The following is a 19,034-nucleotide window of genomic DNA, read 5'->3' on the forward strand; positions in this document are numbered from 1 at the left end:
ATGTACTGGGAGGGAAGTGTTATGTACTGAGGGGAACTGGTGCGTACTGGGATGTACTGGGATGGAACTGTGAAGTACGGGGATGTGCTGGGAGTGAACTGGGAGGGAACTGGTATGTAGTAGGATGTACTGGGTGGGAACTGGGATGTACTGGGATGTACTGGGAGGGAACTGGTATGTACTGGGAGGGAACTGGTATGTACTGGGAGGGAACTGGGATGTACTGGGACATACTGGCAGGGAACTGGGATGTACTGGGAGGGGATTGGGACGGACTGGGAGGGAACTGGGATGTACTGGGCTGCACTGGTAGGGAACTGGGATGTACTGGGCGGAAACTGGAATGTCCCAGTTGACACCCACTTCCCTCCCAATGCCTCCCAGTATATCCCAGTTTCCTCCCAGTATATCCCAGTTTCCTCCCAGTACATCCCAGTAAATCCAGGCTCGCTGCCAGTACATGCCAATACATCGCTGTACATTCCAGTTCCGTTACTGTACATCCCAATACATCCCCGTTCCATGCCAGTACATCCCAGTTTCCTACCAGTTCATCCCCGTACATCCCAATTCCCTCCCGGTTCGCTACCACTTCTTTCCCAGTGCCTCCCAATACATCCCAGTTCCGTCCCATTACATCCCAGTACATCCCAGTTCCCTCCCAGTACATCCCAGTTCCCTCCCAGTACTGGGAGGGACCTGGGATGTACTGGGAGGCACTACAATGTGCGGGGATGCCCTGGGATGTACTGTGGAGGAACTAGGATGTACAGGCTTGTACTGGGTTGTACCGGGTGGAACTGGCAGGGATTTGGGATGTACCAGGATCTACTAGGATGTACTGGGATGTACTGGGAGGTAACTGTTGTGTACTGGGAGTGAACTGGTAGGGAACTGGGATGTACTGGAAGGCACTACAATGTGCGGGGATGCCCTGGGATGTACTGTGGAGGAACTAGGATGTACAGGCTTGTACTGGGTTGTACCGGGTGGAACTGGCAGGGATTTGAAATGTCCTAGGATCTACTAGGATGTACTGGGATGTACTGGGAGGTAACTGTTGTGTACTGGGAGTGAACTGGGAGGGAACTGTGAAGTACTGGGATGTACTTAGAGGGAACTGGGTTGTACTGGGAGGGAACTGGGATGTACTGGGTGGAAAGTGTTGGGAATTGGGATTTAGTGGGAGGGAACTGGGATGGACTGGGAGGGAACTGGGATGTAGTGGGACATACTGGGAGGGAACTGGGATGTACTGGGGTGTACTGGGAGGGAATTGTTATGTACCGAGGGGGAACTGGGATGTACTGGGAGTGAACTGTGAAGTACTGGGATGTACTTAGAGGGAAGTGGGAGGGAACTTGGATGTAGTGGGAGGGAACTGGGATTTACTTGGAGGAAAGTGGCATGTACTGGGATGTACTGGAATGGAACTGGGAATGAACTGTGTGTGAACTGTGAGGGAACTGGGATGTACTGTGAGGGAACTGGGATGTACTGGGACGTACTGGGACAGACTGGGAGGGATCTGGGATGTACTGGGAGGGATCTGGGATGTACTGGGAGGCACTACAATGTGCGGGGATGCCCAGGGATGTACTGTGGATGAACTAGGATGTACAGGCTTGTACTGGGTTGTACCGGGTGGAACTGGCAGGGATTTGGGATGTACCAGGATCTACTGGGATGTACTGGGAGGTAACTGTTATGTACTGGGAAGGAACAGGGAGGGAACTGGGATGTACTGGGAGGCACTACAATGTGCGGGGATGCCCTGGGATGTACTGTGGAGGAACTAGGATGTACAGGCTTGTACTGGGTTGTACCGGGTGGAACTGGCAGGGATTTGGGATGTACCAGGATGTACTGGGATGTACTGGGATGTACTGGGAGGTAACTGTTATGTACTGGGAGTGAAGTGGGAGGGAACTGGGATGTACTGGTAGGGAACTGGGATGTACTGGGAGGGAACTGGGACGTACTGTGAGGACACTGGGATGTACTGTTATGTACTGGGAGGGAAGTGTTATGTACTGAGGGGAACTGGTGCATACTGGGATGTACTGGGATGGAACTGTGAAGTACGGGGATGTTCTGGGAGTGAACTGGGAGGGAACTGGTATGTAGTAGGATGTACTGGGTGGGAACTGGGATGTACCAGGATGTACTGGGATGTACTGGGAGGGAACTGGTATGTACTGGGAGGGAACTGGGATGTAGTGGGAGGGAACTGGGAGGGAACTGGGATGTACTGGGAGGGAACTGGGATGTACTGGGAGGGAACTGGGATGTACTGGGACATACTGGGAGGGAACTGGGATGTACTGGGAGGGGATTGGGATGTACTGGGAGGGAACTTGGATGTATTGGGAGGGAAGTGTTATGTACCAAGGGGGAACTGGGACGTACTGGGATGTAGTGGGAGTGAACTGTGAAGTACTGGGATGTACTTAGAGGGAACTGGGATGTACTGGGAGGGAACTGTGAAGTACTGGGATGTACTTAGAGGAAACTGGGAGGCAACAGGCATGTACTGGGATGTACTGGAATGGAACTGGGAGTGAACTGTGTGTGAACTGGGAGGGAACTGGGATGTACTGTGAGGGAACTGGGAGGGACTGGGAGGGACTGGGAGGGACTGGGAGGGATCTGGGATGTACTGGGCTGCACTGGTAGGGAACTGGGATGTACTGGGAGGAAACTGGAATGTCCCAGTTGACACCCACTTCCCTCCCAGTTTCCTCCCAGTATATCCCAGTTTCCTCCCAGTATATCCCAGTTTCCTCCCAGTACATCCCAGTAAATCCCAGTTCGCTCCCAGTACATGCCAATACATCGCACTACATTCCAGTTCCGTTCCTGTACATCCCAATACATCCCCGTTCCATTCCAGTACATCCCAGCTTCCTACCAGTTCATCCCCTTACATCCCAATTCCCTCCCGGTTCACTACCACTTCTTTCCCAGTGCCTCCCAATACATCCCAGATCCGTCCCATTACATCCCAGTACATCCCAGTTCCCTCCCAGTACATCCCAGTTCCCTCCCAGTACTGGGAGGGACCTGGGATGTACTGGGAGGCACTACAATGTGCGGGGATGCCCTGGGATGTACCGTGGAGGAACTAGGATGTACAGGCTTGTACTGGGTTGTACCGGGTGGAACTGGCAGGGATTTGGGATGTACCAGGATCTACTAGGATGTACTGGGATGTACTGGGAGGTAACTGTTGTGTATTGGGAGTGAACTGGTAGGGAACTGGGATGTACTGGAAGGCACTACAATGTGCGGGGATGCCCTGGGATGTACTGTGGAGGAACTAGGATGTACAGGCTTGTACTGGGTTGTACCGGGTGGAACTGGCAGGGATTTGAAATGTCCTAGGATCTACTAGGATGTACTGGGATGTACTGGGAGGTAACTGTTGTGTACTGGGAGTGAACTGGGAGGGAACTGTGAAGTACTGGGATGTACTTAGAGGGAACTGGGTTGTACTGGGAGGGAACTGGGATGTACTGGGTGGAAAGTGTTGGGAATTGGGGTTTAGTGGGAGGGAACTGGGATGGACTGGGAGGGAACTGGGATGTAGTGGGACATACTGGGAGGGAACTGGGATGTACTGGGGTGTACTGGGAGGGAATTGTTATGTACCGAGGGGGAACTGGGATGTACTGGGAGTGAACTGTGAAGTACTGGGATGTACTTAGAGGGAAGTGGGAGGGAACTTGGATGTAGTGGGAGGGAACTGGGATTTACTTGGAGGAAAGTGGCATGTACTGGGATGTACTGGAATGGAACTGGGAGTGAACTGTGTGTGAACTGTGAGGGAACTGGGATGTACTGTGAGGGAACTGGGATGTACTGGGATGTACTGGGACAGACTGGGAGGGATCTGGGATGTACTGGGAGGGATCTGGGATGTACTGGGCTGCACTGGTAGGGAACTGGGATGTACTGGGAGGAAACTGGAATGTCCCAGTTGACACCCACTTCCCTCCCAGTGCCTCCCAGTATATCCCAGTTTCCTCCCAGTACATCCCAGTAAATCCCAGTTTGCTCCCAGTACATCCCAGTACATCGCAGTACATTCCAGTTCCGTTCCTGTACATCCCAATACATCCCCGTTCCATGCCAGTACATCCCAGTTCCCTGCCAGTTCATCCCCGTACATCCCAATTCCCACCCGGTTCACTACCACTTCTTTCCCAGTGCCTCCCAATACATCCCAGATCCGTCCCATTACATCCCAGTACATCCCAGTTCCCTCCCAGTACATCCCAGTTCCCTCCCAGTACATCCCAGGTCCCTCCCAGGACTGGGAGGGACCTGGGATGTACTGGGAGGCACTACAATGTGCGGGGATGCCCTGGGATGTACTGTGGAGGAACTAGGATGTACAGGCTTGTACTGGGTTGTACCGGGTGGAACTAGCAGGGATTTGGGATGTACCAGGATGTACTGGGATGTACTGGGATGTACTGGGAGGTAACTGTTATGTACTGGGAGTGAAGTGGGAGGGAACTGGGACGTACTGGTAGGGAACTGGGATGTACTGGGAGGGAACTGGGACGTACTGTGAGGACACTGGGATGTACTGTTATGTACTGGGAGGGAAGTGTTATGTACAGAGGGGAACTGGTGCGTACTGGGATGTACTGGGATGGAACTGTGAAGTACTGGGATGTACTGGGAGTGAACTGGGAGGGAACTGGTATGTAGTAGGATGTACTGGGTGGGAACTGGGATGTACCAGGATGTACTGGGATGTATTGGGAGGGAACTGGTATGTACTGGGAGGGAACTGGTATGTACTGGGAGGGAACTGGGAGGGAACTGGTATGTCCTGGGAGGGAACTGGGATGTACTGGGAGGGAACTGGGATGTACTGGGACATACTGGGAGGGAACTGGGATGTAATGGGAGGGGATTGGGATGTACTGGGAGGAAACTTGGATGTATTGGGAGGGAAGTGTTATGTACCAAGGGGGAACAGGGACGTACTGGGATGTAGCGGGAGTGAACTGTGAAGTACTGGGATGTACTTAGAGGAAACTGGGAGGCAACTGGCATGTACTGGGATGTACTGGAATGGAACTGGGACTGAACTGTGTGTGAACTGGGAGGGAACTGGGATGTACTGTGAGGGAACTGAGATGTACTGGGATGTACTGGGAGGGACTGGGAGGGATCTGGGATGTACTGGGAGGCACTACAATGTGCGGGGATGCCCTGGGATGTACTGTGGAGGAACTAGGATGTACAGGCTTGTACTGGGTTGTACCAGGTGGAACTAGCAGGAATTTGGGATGTACCAGGATGTACTGGGATGTACTGGGATGTACTGGGAGGTAACTGTTACGTACTGGGAAGGAACAGGGAGGGAACTGGGATGTACTTAGAGGGAACTGGGATGTACTGGGAGGGAACTGGGAAGTACTGTGAAGACACTGGAATGTACTGGTATGTACTGGGACGGAAGTGTTATGTACTGAGGGGAACTGGGACGTACTGGGATGTACTTAGAGGGAACTGTGAAGTACTGGGAAGTACTGGGAGTGAACTGGGAGGGAACTGGTATGTAGTAGGATGTACTGGGTGGGAACTGGGATGTACTGGGATGGAACTGGGATGTACTGGGAGGTAACTGTCGTGTACTGTGAAGGAATTGCGAGGGAACTGGGAGGTACTGGGAGTGAACTGGGAGTGAACTGGGAGGGAACTGGGAGGGAACTGGTATGTAGTAGGATGTACTGGGAGGGAACTGGTATGTACTGGGATGTACTGGAGGGAACTCGGACGGACTGGGAGGGAACTGGGACGTACTGGGAGGGAACTGGGATGTACTGGGATCTACTGGGATGGAACTCGGATGTACTGGGATGGAACTGGGATGTACTGGGAGGTAACTGTTGTGTACTGGGAAGGAATTGGGAGGGAACTGGTATGTAGTAGGATGTACTGGGAGGGAACTGGTATGTACTGGGATGTACTGGACGGAACTCGGACGGACTGGGAGGGAACAGGGACGTACTGGGAGGGAACTGGGATGTACTGGGATGTACTGGGATGGAACTCGGATGTACTGGGATGGAACTGGGATGTACTGGGAGGTAACTGTTGTGTACTGGGAAGGAATTGGGAGGGAACTGGGAGGTACTGGGAGGGAACTGGGAGTGAACTGGGAGGGAACTGGTATGTATAGGATGTACTGAGAGGGAACTGGGATGTACTGGGAGGCACTACAATGTGCGGGGATGCCCTGGGATGTACTGTGGAGGAACTAGGATGTACAGGCTTGTACTGGGTTGTACCGGGTGGAACTGGCAGGGATTTGGGATGTACCAGGATCTACTGGGATGTACTGGGATGTACTGGGAGGTAACTGTTGTGTACTGGGAGTGAACTGGTAGGGAACTGGGATGTACTGGGAGGGAACTGGGATGTACTATGAGGACACCGGGATGTACCGGTATGTACTAGGAGGGAAGTGTTATGTACTGAGGGGAACTGGGATGTACTGGCATGTACTGGGAGGGAACTGGGATTTACTGAGATGGAACTGGGAGGGAACTGGTATGTAGTAGGATGTACTGGGAGGGAACTGGGATGTACCAGGATGTACTGGGATGTACTGGGAGGGAACTGGGATGTACTGGGAGGGAACTGGGATGTACTGGGACATACTGGGAGGGAACTGGTATGTACTGGGAGGGAACTGGGATGTACTGGGACATACTGGCAGGGAACTGGGATGTACTGGGAGGGAACTTGGATGTATTGGGAGGGAAGTGTTATGTACCAAGGGGGAACTGGGACGTACTGGGATGTAGTGGGAGTGAACTGTGAAGTACTGGGATGTACTTAGAGGGAACTGGGATGTACTGGGAGGGAACTGGGATGTACTGGGATGTAGTTAGAGGAAACTGGGAGGCAACTGGCATGTACTGGGATGTACTGGAATGGAACTGGGAGTGAACTGTGTGTGAACTGTGAGGGAACTGGGATGTACTGGGACGGACTGGGACGGACTGTGAGGGAACTGGGACGGACTGGAAGGGAAATGGGATGTACTGGGCTGCATTGGTAGGGAACTGGGATATACTGGGAGGAAACTGGAATGTCCCAGTTGACACCCACTTCCCTCCCAGTGCCTCCCAGTATATTCCAGTTTCCACCCAGTATATCCCAGTTTCCTCCCAGTACATCCCAGTAAATCCCAGTTCGCTCCCAGTACATCCCAGTACATCGCAGTACATTCCAGTTCCGTTCCTGTACATCCCAATACATCCCCGTTCCATGCCAGTACATCCCAGTTTCCTACCAGTTCATCCCCGTACATCCCAATTCCCTCCCGGTTCACTACCACTTCTTTCCCAGTGCCTCCCAATACATCCCAGTTCCGTCCCATTACATCCCAGTACATCCCAGTTCCCTCCCAGTACATCCCAGCTCTCTCCCAGTACTGGGATGGAACTGGGATGTACTGGGAGGTAACTGTTGTGTACTGGGAGTGAACTGGGACGGAACTGGGACGTACTGTGAGGACACTGGGATGTACTGCTATGTACTGGGAGGGAAGTGTTACGTACTGAGGGCAACTGGGACGTACTGGGATGTGCCGGGAGGGAACTGTGAAGTACTGGGATGTACTTAGAGGGAACTGGGATGTACTGGGAGGGAACTGGGAGGGAACTGGGAGGGAACTGTGAAGTACTGGGATATACTTAGAGGGAACTGGGATGTAGAGGGAGGGACCTGGGATGTACTGGGAGGCACTACAATGTGCGGAGATGCCCTGGGATGTACTGTGGAGCAACTAGGGTATACAGGCTTGTACTGGGTTGTACCGGGTGGAACTGGCAGGGATTTGGGATGTACCAGGATGTACTGGGATGTACTGGGATGTACTGGGAGGTAACTGTTATGTACTGGGAGTGAAGTGGGAGGGAACTGGGATGTACTGGTAGGGAACTGGGATGTACTGGGAGGGAACTGGGACGTAGTGTGAGGACACTGGGATGTACTGTTATGTACTGGGAGGGAAGTGTTATGTACTGAGGGGAACTGGGACGTACTGGGATGTGCTGGGAGGGAACTGTGAAGTACTGGGATGTACTTAGAGGGAACTGGGATATACTGGGAGGGAACTGTGAAGTACTGGGATGTACTGGGATGGAACTGGGATGGAACTGGGATGGAACTGGCAGGGAACTGGTATTTAGTAGGATGTACTGGGTGGGAACTGGGATGTACTGGGATGGAACTGGGATGTCCTGGGAGGGAACTGGGATGTAGTGGGAGGTAACTGGGAGGGAACTGGGATGTACTGTGAGGGAACTGGGATGTACTGGGACATACTGGCAGGGAACTGGGATGTACTGAGAGGGAATCGGGATGTAATGGGAGGGAACTGGGATGTATTGGGAGGGAAGTGTTATGTACCAAGGGGGAACTGGGACGTACTGGGATGTAGTGGGAGTGAACTGTGAAGTACTGGGATGTACTTAGAGGGAACTGGGATGTACTGGGAGGGAACTGTGAAGTACTGGGATGTACTTAGAGGAAACTGGGAGGCAACTGGCATGTACTGGGATGTACTGGAATGGAACTGGGAGTGAACTGTGTGTGAACTGTGAGGGAACTGGGATGTACTGGGACGGACTGGGACGGACTGGGAGGGAACTGGGACGGACTGGGAGGGATCTGGGATCTACTGGGCTGCACTGGTAGGGAACTGGGATGTACTGGGAGGGAACTGGGATGTACTGGGCGTCGCTGGGAGGGAGCTGGGATGTACTGGGATCCATACTGTGTGGCATGTTGGTCATTACTGGGATGCACTGGTCTATACGCGCGGGCTGATATCTGACCCCTCTGGCCCCACCCACCTTTGCGACAGGCCCCGCCCCCTGGCGAGGGCCTGGTGGGGTGGGGCCGTGCTCGTGTGCTCCCCAGCATCCCCAGTTAGCAACAGGTCCCACCCCCTGGTGACAGCCTGGGGGTGTTGCTGGTGCTGCCTGGCCCCACCCTCCATAGCAACAGGCCCTGCCCTTGGTGATGGCTCCAGGGGCATTGCCAGCGTCCCTTTGGACACACCCCCTTAGTGACAGGCCCCACCCCCCGGCAACGGCCCGGGGGGCGGTGCCGGCTCTCTCCCCTTAGCGACAGGCCCCACCACCCGGCAACGGCCCGTGGGGCGGTGCCGGCTCTCTCCCCTTAGCGACAGGCCCCGCCCCCCGGCAACAGCCCGAGCCTGTGTTTGCTCCGCTCGGGGGGCTCGGTTTGGGTGTTTTCTCTCCCCCCTCCCTCCCGTGCCGGGAACTCCAGGCGGCTCTCGTACGGCTCCCGGGGCCTTCACCCCCCGGGGGGCTCGGCCCGCCCCTTTCGCGGGGCGCTGTGGGAAGGGCGGGGGCGGGGCCCGGGGGTGGAAGAGCCCCGGCTCTGGCCCTGGGCTTCTCTGCCGTCGGTGCTCCCGTGTTCCCTCGGGCGGTCGCAGCTTTGGGGCTGTCTCAGCCCCCCGGGCAGGCGTGCTCTGGCGTTTAGAGAAGCGGAGGCGTTGCCTGAGGTAAGGATTCCAGAGCTTGGCACTCTTTGGCGGCATCTGTACTAGAAAGGTCCCTTGTGGCCTGCTTTGCTTTTTTTCTCCCAGGATGCTGTTTTGGGCGCTGAGGGGGCGGTGAGACGGGTTAGTGGTATGGTGTTCTGTTTGGGGTTTGGTTTTTGCTTTGCTGTTTTTTTTCCCCTCGTGAGATCATTTTATTGTGCTGCTGCAATTCCTGTCTTTACTGAACCCGGAACCTTGGGGGTTTTCACTAGTTGTGCCGTTCACTGTTTCAGGTGTTGCCTTGGCCTCTCAACAGCCGTGGCACAACCTGCAGCGATGCTGCCTCTCCAGGCCCCCGCAGGCCCCGCTTTCTTGTCCAGCCAGGCGGGAAAGCGTGGTTGTTGCAGAAACAGCTACGCCCTGCGACTCCTCCTCAGGTTGTTGGCTCGGCCCCAACAGCGTACAGGCTGCTGAGGTCACCGCCTCCGCGCGGGACGCAGGCGGCCCGGAGAGCTTTACCCCGCGCCATTTCCGTCCCCTCTGGGCAGCAGCGGAGCTGCCGCCGCTTCAGGCGGCCGCTTTCTCGAGGGCGAGGAGCTGGGATGACAACGGGCCGCTGCAGACTCTGGTCAGGGTAAGAGGCTGTTCCCTGGGGAGCCGGCGCAGGGGGAGCGGAGGTACGCACGGGCACTTGTCGGTGCCCCTGGCCGGTAAAGGGAAGGTTAAATTGTTAGAGTGCAAATAAATACATATTATTTAGGGAGGAGTCGTGACTAAATTTAATCACACCTATTACTGAACAAACCAGGCAGTCATTATTCCTAATCTGTAGTTAAAAAAAATAAAGGCAGTCCTTTTTTATGCCATAAATAGAGTTGCGAGTCATTAATAGCTCAATCTAAATACAGCCGTTACTAAATCAACTGCAGGCATTAATGACTCCTGATCAGAAACAAAATAAGGAAATTTTCGAATCTAGAATGAAAATCGACCCGGAAAGCTAAATTGGGAGCGGGTAGTACTGAAATTGTAACAGGGCTGTTAGAAAGTTCAGAGGCAGCGACAGCTCCTGCTTCCAACCCAAGCAGTAAACGAAGCTTTAGGTTCTTAAATGAAGAGAAATAAAGGTGAGCTGTTAAACAGTGGCTGGGGTCAAGCGTAGCTATTAAGAAAATTTGCAGGTACGGGTGATTCCTGAGCAGAACTAACAATTCCAGAAGATTTAGATTTAAAAACTACAGAGCTAATGGAGTGCCACAACCGCCCGGATGTAACTGCAGCCGCTTTGGGGGAATGCCCCAGCCCCCCCAGCCACCGCTATTAATTACTGCCAAGGAGAGCGAAAGTGAAAGTAGAAGCAGTGCAGGTGAAATGTGAGCAGTACACTTTTTCCTAAGTCATCTCTTCGTGTCAGGAGAGGAAAGAAAATGGAAAGAAGATGTTTGCAGGGGGTCTGTGCTGGGTTACCTGCGCGTCTCTTCCATGCGTCCTTGAGGAGACATTTAGCTCCTGTTGGGCGCTCGCAGGTGGAGACAGGGCGAGCTGGAGGCAGGATCGGTGCCGGCACTGATAAAGGGATGGGCAACGAGCGGAGAGAAGAGGGGGCAAGGGCTGAAAAAGGGTCACCGGTTCTGCAGGGAAGGCAGCGGGATTTGACTCGGCAACCGCTCTGACGAGTGCAGGGTCATTCGCTGCGATGAAGTCAGGGTCTGCGGCTGGCCCGGAGAGGCAGCAGAAATCCCAAACTCTTTGCAGGGGTACCGGCCAGATTAGGGCAACACCTGAACAGTAAAACCATTTAGGGGAAGCAGAGCTGGGCTGCACCGCGTGGCCAACCTCCCTCTTCTCCGTGAGTCCCAAAGGGGCAGCTCCAAGAATGTGCTGAGAATTCATCCCTTGCGCTAAAAATGAGACGCAAGTAGCACCCACCCGTGAATTTTATTTTCTCTCTCGCTCTGCGGCTCCTGCCTGCTTGTCTCTCCTCAGTGCTCACCTGCACCTGTGCTCGGATGGGGCAGCTGAGGGAAGGTGCTGCCATCTCCCCAGCCCCGGCGGACCGCCCCTCAGCTGTGTCCTCTGTCAGGGAGCGTCGTCATCTCTCCTGCCTCCCAGAGCGTGTCCTGTAGTGGCAGACGCGCGGGCTTTTCCCTGCACGCGCATACGGGAAGGGAAGGGAAGGGAAGGGAAGGGAAGGGAAGGGAAGGGAAGGGAAGGGAAGGGAAGCACAGTGAGAGCTGGGCTTGTCAAAGAGTAATGGGGGTGGTGGGAAGCGTAGCTAGAACCGGAGAGCTACAGCGCAAAAGCGAAGCGGACGGGACACAAAAGTAAAATGGTGCACAGGAATGCTGAGGAGAGAACTCCCGCAGCACACAGGAAATCAGTGTCAGAATCTATTGTCTTCTGACTGCCAAATTAAAAATAATGGCACGCTTTGCAACGCTAAGCTCGCTCTAATCGTCTGAACTGTTTCTTTCCAACCCCCACCGCCCCCAGCACACCGCTCAGCCTCCTCAGCCTGAAATGCCTTGTTTTCCTTCTTTTTTTTTTTTTTATGACAGGGCAACTTCTGTTCCCGAGGTGGTGCCTACGGTACAGCTATCTCTTCGAAGACAGTTTGGTTTAGGTCAGAGAATGTTGAGCCTGGACTGAATCAGCCTCTGTTTCTATTTCTGGAAATCGTCGGTCCTGTGCATCAAGCCCGGAAAAAAGGAAATATGAACCAAAGGACGTGGGGCCTGCAGGGCTAGGAAATTATTTGAGAAGAGGTTCAGTGGGGAAATGGCTCTTTGTCTGTGGGGCGTCCAGGCAAGCAACCCAGCTGCTAGAAAGCGGCGCTGTCCCCAGGATGGCCTCGGCGGTCCCGTTGGAGTCGGGGCAACAAGGACAAGGCAGGGTGAAGCATCTGGCCTGCCGTGTGGAACGTGACTGTACAAAGCACGTGTGATGCACTGCAAGTTTACTTGTTTAAACTGTGAGTTAAAGAAGGTGTGCGGTTGCTTTGTAAACAGCCGACGCTCTAAAGCTACACCCATCTAATTGCTAGCTGTATTAAATCTATCGTATTGCTGTTTCTGCATTAAAAAATAAAAAAGAAAAAAACCAACACACCTATGTAAGCACTTCTAAGTACAACGGAAAACCACTGTTTAACGCATGGCATGTGTGGGTTGTTTTTTTGGGGTGGGAGGGTGGGGTGTATGACAAAAACCTGCGAGAGACACACGCACATATGCACGTCATGTTTAGCGCTCACCTAAACCCAAAAAAGAAAATCCACTCTTTATTTTGCAGCATTAGCATTAGCTTCCAGCGCACAGCCTGAGCGCACACCTCTGCTCTCACCGTCTGCTCCCTCTTCAACCGTGTGTGGCTGTCATCATCAGCTTGCACAGGCTTTGCTCGTGCAAGTTTCCGCGACAGCTTACGAGAAGGCAGGGAAACCAACCCAGCAAGACGCGTAGTGCCTTCCTCTATGGGCTCCGTCCAGCCTTTGTTAAAATGAGCAGAAAAGAAATCTGCTGCTGCCTTTACCCTGACTCGCTCTTACAGAGAGCATCTGACTTGACCCGCAGCAAAGCGATGCCCCAGGCAGCAGCACGTATTGGCGCGGACCGCGGTTTCACCCACCTGTTTTACTGCGCCGGTCCTTTCCCACGGCCGATGCCGCAGATGTGGTGCGCCCCACCCCCAAACCTCTTTACGAGGGTTCCCTGGGCTCTGCAAGTCGCCTGCTGGACGTGTTGCTGATTCAGGCACGGGCAAAGTCAGCTTCTTCGCTGGCCTCGGGCTAGGGCAGCCCCGTACTTGAGGGAAACTCAGAATATCTCCAGCGAGATCTCACCGGGAGGCTGGGACCTCGTCAGTAGGGGAGAAAGCCAAGCGACTGACACTGAAAGGGAGCTCTTTGCTAGGCTGTAGATCGTAAAGTTAACAAAGAAAACAAACCTGCCTTTTTAAAAATGCCCTCTTTTGAGTCTGCCACATTTGATACGGATTTTTTAAATTGCAGGGTATATCTCCTACAGGCCTCATGCAAAGGGAAGTGAGTACCTCTGGCTCTCAGGACAAGGGGGTCCCTCAGGAGCCCAGGTGCTCACGCCAGCCGGCATCTGGCACAGCACAGGGCAGGAGCTTTGGCAGTAGTACGTGAGCTGAGAATGAGAGTTAGGCAGCACTGCGCGCTTCTCCTGTGAGCCGCCGAGGCTCACGCGCTGTACCTTCCACAAATAAAAGGCCAGAAGAGTCAGCATTTCTGCTAGTTCCAGCCTCATCCGTACCCTCGTCGGTGTAGCTGTAAGCAAGCGTCCCGTAGCGACTGGGAGCGTGGCAGCTGGGCTTCCTGCGCTGCCTTAGGTTGTGCCCTTGGAGAGACCCTTCTCCGAGCCCCGTGAGCCCCGGGGTGGGTGGGCTGAGGTGCCGTTCAACGCTGAATAGGCACGAAGGCCTGTAAACAAAATGTATTTATATCGCACCCATACCCGGCAGCCAACCGCCGCTTTATTTACGTATTCTGCACCTCCTGCCGACGCTTTTAAACTTAGCCGATATTGCCGCAGTTTTCACTGACGGGGCAGGGGGCTGCCACGCTGCAGGGGGAGTGTCTGGGTGTCTCCCACGGACACAGACGTCCTCAGCTGGGTAGGGACAGGGTGAGAGCTGGAACAACTCTGCTGACATGTAAGGGCCGTCCCAGGGCAAGGCTCCTGGGTCTGGGGGCTGAAAGGCGAGCCGCGCTGGGTGGTTGGTGTGGGAGTTGTGGAGCAAGTAGGGGGAAAAAAAACCAACAAGAAAAAACCATCCAAATGTTTCACAGCAGGTAGAAAGCTAGGCAGAAAGCAAACTGAATGCTGTAAAGACAAAAGCCGAAAGCCGGCTATGGACTGTACAAAAAGAGTCAGTGCCACGGAAGGAGGTTATTTCTTCAACTGACCATAGGAGGCTTTTTGTGAGAAAACACAACACCTTTCTGCTACGGCGCGGTACCGCAGCAGTAATGGGCCAGAGCGTGCGAGCGCCTTTGGCAGGATCGGTAACAGCCGGGGCACGGCCGAACGGCCAGCCCACCTTCCGCACAAGGAAAACACCATTCCCCTGGAACGCCACGCAGACCCAGGACAGGTAAGGCGGAGGCCGAGCCCAGGCGCCCCCATTGCCAAGGACCACCTTGGCCTTGCAGCGTCTCACGCTTCGGGGTGTTTTGCAGGCCGTGGCTAAGCTCAGGCCCCCTGCTCGTGGCTGCCCCCGGTCGCCCGGCGCCGGTCGGGCCCCAGCCCCCAGCGCGGTGCGGCGCAGGGCAGTGACCCAGCAGGGCGGCCCCCCGGGCCCCAGCCCCCCACCCCACCCCGCCTGCGGCCAGGCCCCGCGGCCGCCGGCCCCTTCCTCCTCTGCCCGCTCCCGTCGCAGACGGCTCGGTATGTGTCACGAGCGGCAGCCGCGTTCAGCAGCTCTCGGAGGGCGCGCGGCTCTGCCCGGCCGTGACCGGGGCCCGCAGGGGTTTCCCGCTCGCCCCGAGAAGGCGCTGGCCCCGAGCCGGGGCGTCCCGCCCCGCCCCGCCCGGCCCTCGGCGCCCTCGCGAGCTGAGCGCGGGCCGGCCAGCAGGGGGCGCTGGCGCTCACCGGCTGGGCGCGGGGGCGGTCCGGCGCGGGGGCGGGGCCGGTGGGGGCCGCTCCTTCCGGCCGCCCTTTAAGGGCCGCCCCGCGGGGCTCGGGCTTCCGGTGGCGCGTGCGCGGCGCGGCGGAGCGGGGGCGGGAGCGGTGCGTGTGGCGGCCGGGTCGCGAGGCGTCCCTGTGCGGTGCCGGGGCCCCTCTGCGGCCCGGCGTGGGAAGCCCGCGGCCGGCGGAGCCTGCTGGGAGCTGGGCGGGGAGCGCCGCGGCGGTCCGGCCGCCGGCAGCCATCCCCTGCGGTGGCCGGCAGCCCCTCGGGACGCCTGGAGGCCTGGCGGTGCCCGAGCCTCGCCTGCGGCAGCCGCCTGAGAGAGCAGCGCGGCCGTGTCCGGGGGCCGGAGAGCGCTGGTGGGTGAGTTCGGGCAGCGGGTGGGTCTCCGTGTGAGGTGAGGATTGGCGCGGGCCGGGGGGTATCTCCGTGCGGGTCGGGCCGGGGGCGGGGCGGGGGCCGGGCCCCGCAGAGAAGCCCCGGTCGGGCATCGTTCGCTTTTCCACAATGTAGGGCTCTCCCCGGTTATTTTTTGTGTACTGTGTTTTGGGTCACCTGAAACCCTTTGGCCGGTTACGTTTGGTGCGGGGAGATGGCAGGTCTGGAGCCTGAAAGATCTCTGGTGGGGGGTGGGGGAGGTATTTCTTGCCTTAAAACTCTGAGCCCACCTCGTGTGTCATGTCGTGAGTCTCGTGACTGTGGCAAATGGCTGAGTCGGGCGTTTTCTGATAACTCACTTCTGAACGTGTGCGTGTGTAGGCACGGGGAGATTTGTGCAGTGTGACGGAGCCCCTTGTGCTTCTGTGCTAATGTCTACCTGTTCTAGACCTCCAGAGTTGGAAAGCCTTTGTTTAGTGCCTAGTTGTGCCTGCGTAACAAATGTTTTAGCTGCTGATGGGTTATACCTCTGCTGCGAACTTCTTGCTGGGTGGCTTGATTGTTTCTGGTTGTCCGTGTAAATCTAGGCAGCTATTTTCTGCCCGGTGGTGAAGCCTATCGCTTTGGATAACAAAGGGCAGGAGTGCAATAAAGAAAAAGGTGATTCGTCTCTGCAGCTCCTTGGAAACAATTCGTTCCTTATTTTCTGCCCTTGGGCAGGCGTTGTGCTTTCCAGATAATGCAGCCTCTCCTGTGCCTGTCCACGCCGTGCATTTTGTCCTGCCCTTGCTTGAAAAGGCTCTCCTTGCCTTCCTCCCCTCTGCTGCAGTTGCCTTAATCTCTCGCTGCTGCTGCTGCTGGAAGAGGGATAAAGGGAGTGTTGTCGATCGGGTTGTTAAAAGCTTTTTCGCGGGCTGTAACGCGCGGGAAAGGGGGGCCGGGGGGGAGGATCAGTTTGCGGGGAAAATGGGAAACCAACATCACCTTCCCCTCCTACGGCGCAGCCCGGCCGCACGGCTCCCCGGGGATGCCCCTGCCCGCGGGTGTACCGTGTGTGCGCCCCCCGCGTGGGGCGGGGGACGACGACACCCCCCCCCACACCGTCGGCGGCACTGGGGCAACCCCTGCCCCAGGGCTCCGCGCTCGTACCCGGCTCTCCCCGCTCCGGCACGGCACGGGGCTGGACGCACCGAGGAGACCCCGGGGCAGCTTCTCGCGTCCGGGCGAGAACAGGGCCCGGCCCCGAGCAGCAGAGCGGGCACCGCCGGTAGCTCGGAGGAGCGGGGCCGGCTCGGCTCGAGGCGTCAGAGCGAAAAGGGACGAGAACCGTCCCGGAGCGTCCGGGGGTTGGGGGGGTCGGCGGATGGTCCGGTGTCCGGGTTCGGCTCCGTGCCGGGCCGTGGGGCAGCCGGAGCCGCGCCGGGGGGCAGGTGAGGAGCCGCATGGCCGGGCGCGCTGTGGGTCGGCGGGCTTCGGCTGTGGGGTCTCCCGGTCCGCGGAGCCCCCGGGGGGGCGGCGGGGTACGGGCAGCAGCGGCCCCGGGCCGAGCGCTGTCGTGGGTCGGTGGTTGGGTTTTGGGGCCGAGCCCGTGCCCGTCCCCGGGGAGTAGGGGCAGCCCCACCCGGCTCTCGGCTGCTCCTCGTCGGGGTCGGGCGGCGGCGGCGGCGACCCCGGCGGGGGCTCCTGCGGTGCCGGGCGGGTCCCCCCTTGCCCGCGAGGCAGGCAGGGACCCCGGCTGCTGCCGCCGCGGTTTGCTGGAGGCGGGCCGGGCCCGGCCCCCTGTGGGGTTGGGGTGCGGGCCCGGCGGTGCCGGCGCTGCCGGGGAAACGAGGCCTGCGAGAGCAGGAAGAAAGCGCTGCCGGGCCGGTGCTGGGCTGCCCCGCCGGGGTGCGGGGCCGGGCCCGCGCAGTTCAGTTCCCAAGGCCTCCCCGACAGTGCGTGCGTGGGCCGTGGGGGTGCAGGGCTGCGGGGTGGCTGCGCTCTCCGCGCCCCTGAGCGTTGCCCGTGGGGACTGCGGAGGGGGCCGGGACGCAGCCAGGCTCAGCTGGTTTGGTCCCTGAGCGTGGAGAGCACAGCTCTTCTGTTCCTGGGCCTTGAGAGCAGGCTCCTGTGGCTGACGCCGGGGCCCTGAAACAGATCGAGTCGTGTGTTTTGAGGGCCTGAGCGAGGGGACTAAGTGGTGTGGTTTTGGGCTGAGGAGCAGAGGTCAAGTGCTGCGCCTTTGGGACTTGAGAACAGGCTCAGCAGCTGGGCTTTTTGGCTCAGAACCGGTCCCAAAGTGAGCTGGTTTGGGGGCCAAAAGCAGAAGCCGGTTTGGCTGCTTGTGGGGGTGGCGTGGGGGCATCGGGGGCTGCAGGGGAAAGCAAGGGTTGGGCAGGGTACGAGGACCCTCCCCGGAGGTGGGGGTCCGGTCACATCGGACCCTGAAGTTCGGGAGGCCGGCATGCACCAGAGCGAACTCGCCACCTGAGGCGGGTCTCTGGAGGAAGGGTGCTTTTTGGATCCAGCGCAGCGCACCCTCTTTGGGTCCAGCTCTTCATTCTGCACTGCTTGGAAGAGTTATTAACCAATTAATTAAACATACAAACTAAGTCACAACAGCTCTATCGGCTCCATCGTGGTTTGGAGCTCTGAATCGGTTTCATTTGGTGTCTAACACGTTTTTTCCCCGAGGAGAGGCTACGTTTCAAGTTAATTAGTTTTCTCACAAGTGTGTCAGTCGATAAAATTGAGTTACGATTATTAAAACCACAAAGGTGACAGGAGTCTCACGGATCGGGTCTATTTCTGAAAATGTATTCATCCCATGCAAATGTCATCGGGATACAGATCATCTGCACTTCATGCTCTGACAAGACAAGATGCTGAGACAGGGATGAGCTCCAAAAGGACTACTGAAAAGAAAAAAAACCCACGCACTTCATGAAGTCATGGGGGGTTTTTTTGTTTGTATTTGGGGGGGCGGGGTGGCTTTAACAAAAGAGTGCAGTGTTGGCTGGCAGCAGCCTGCAGAGCATTTTTGCTGCCTGATCTCTCCTGTTCTTCTCTTCCACTCCTCTTTCAGGGCTGTAATTGTCATTTGGATAGTTTTAGAAGAGCAGTTAAGTTCCTCGCCTATGTCTCAATGTGCTGGTAATACCAGGAAGGTGAATGCTTGAACCGGTCGGGCGGGTGGGAATAACTTGGCTGCAGGTAGAACTTCTGAGGGAAGACCAGCAAAACCAGGAAGCAAATAGCAAGTTCCCAAAAAATGTGCGGGTGTCAAACACATAAAAGTTTTATTGACGAATGTTTTGTTTCTGGCAATATGTTCCAAATGCCTATTTTTGGTAAACATAAATTTTCAGGAGATTCAGGGTTTTGTGTGGCAAAACATGTCCCTCTGTTTTTGTGCCCTGCCGCACAAACGGCCGGTGGCAGGGCTCTTGTTCCCCGCTCTCGCTATTGCCACAGCAGGGCT

At 56.6% G+C, this 19,034-nt stretch overlaps 1 protein-coding gene across 47 annotated transcripts in view; it reads left to right on the top strand.

The window, feature by feature from the left end:
• LOC142048476 (uncharacterized) overlaps positions 1 to 13,696 on the top strand; it is a 45,726-nt gene extending 32,030 nt beyond the window's left edge. For 17 of the 47 annotated variants that reach the window (XM_075075427.1, XM_075075429.1, XM_075075430.1 and 14 more), the window contains 3 exons: positions 9,838 to 10,178; positions 12,103 to 12,656; positions 13,554 to 13,691. In XM_075075427.1, coding sequence (XP_074931528.1) covers positions 9,838 to 10,178; positions 12,103 to 12,291 — 530 coding nt within the window. In that variant the 3' untranslated portion in view covers positions 12,292 to 12,656; positions 13,554 to 13,691. Of the gene's footprint in view, positions 1 to 9,837; positions 10,222 to 11,299; positions 12,081 to 12,102; positions 12,697 to 13,553 lie in introns of those variants that run through there. The other 30 variants (XM_075075416.1, XM_075075417.1, XM_075075419.1 and 27 more) reach the window with 11 other exon arrangements.
• The last annotated feature ends 5,338 nt before the right edge of the window (positions 13,697 to 19,034 follow it).

The sequence above is a fragment of the Phalacrocorax aristotelis genome, chromosome 25, assembly GCF_949628215.1.
Source record: "Phalacrocorax aristotelis chromosome 25, bGulAri2.1, whole genome shotgun sequence".
Taxonomy (NCBI): Eukaryota; Metazoa; Chordata; class Aves; order Suliformes; family Phalacrocoracidae; genus Phalacrocorax; species Phalacrocorax aristotelis.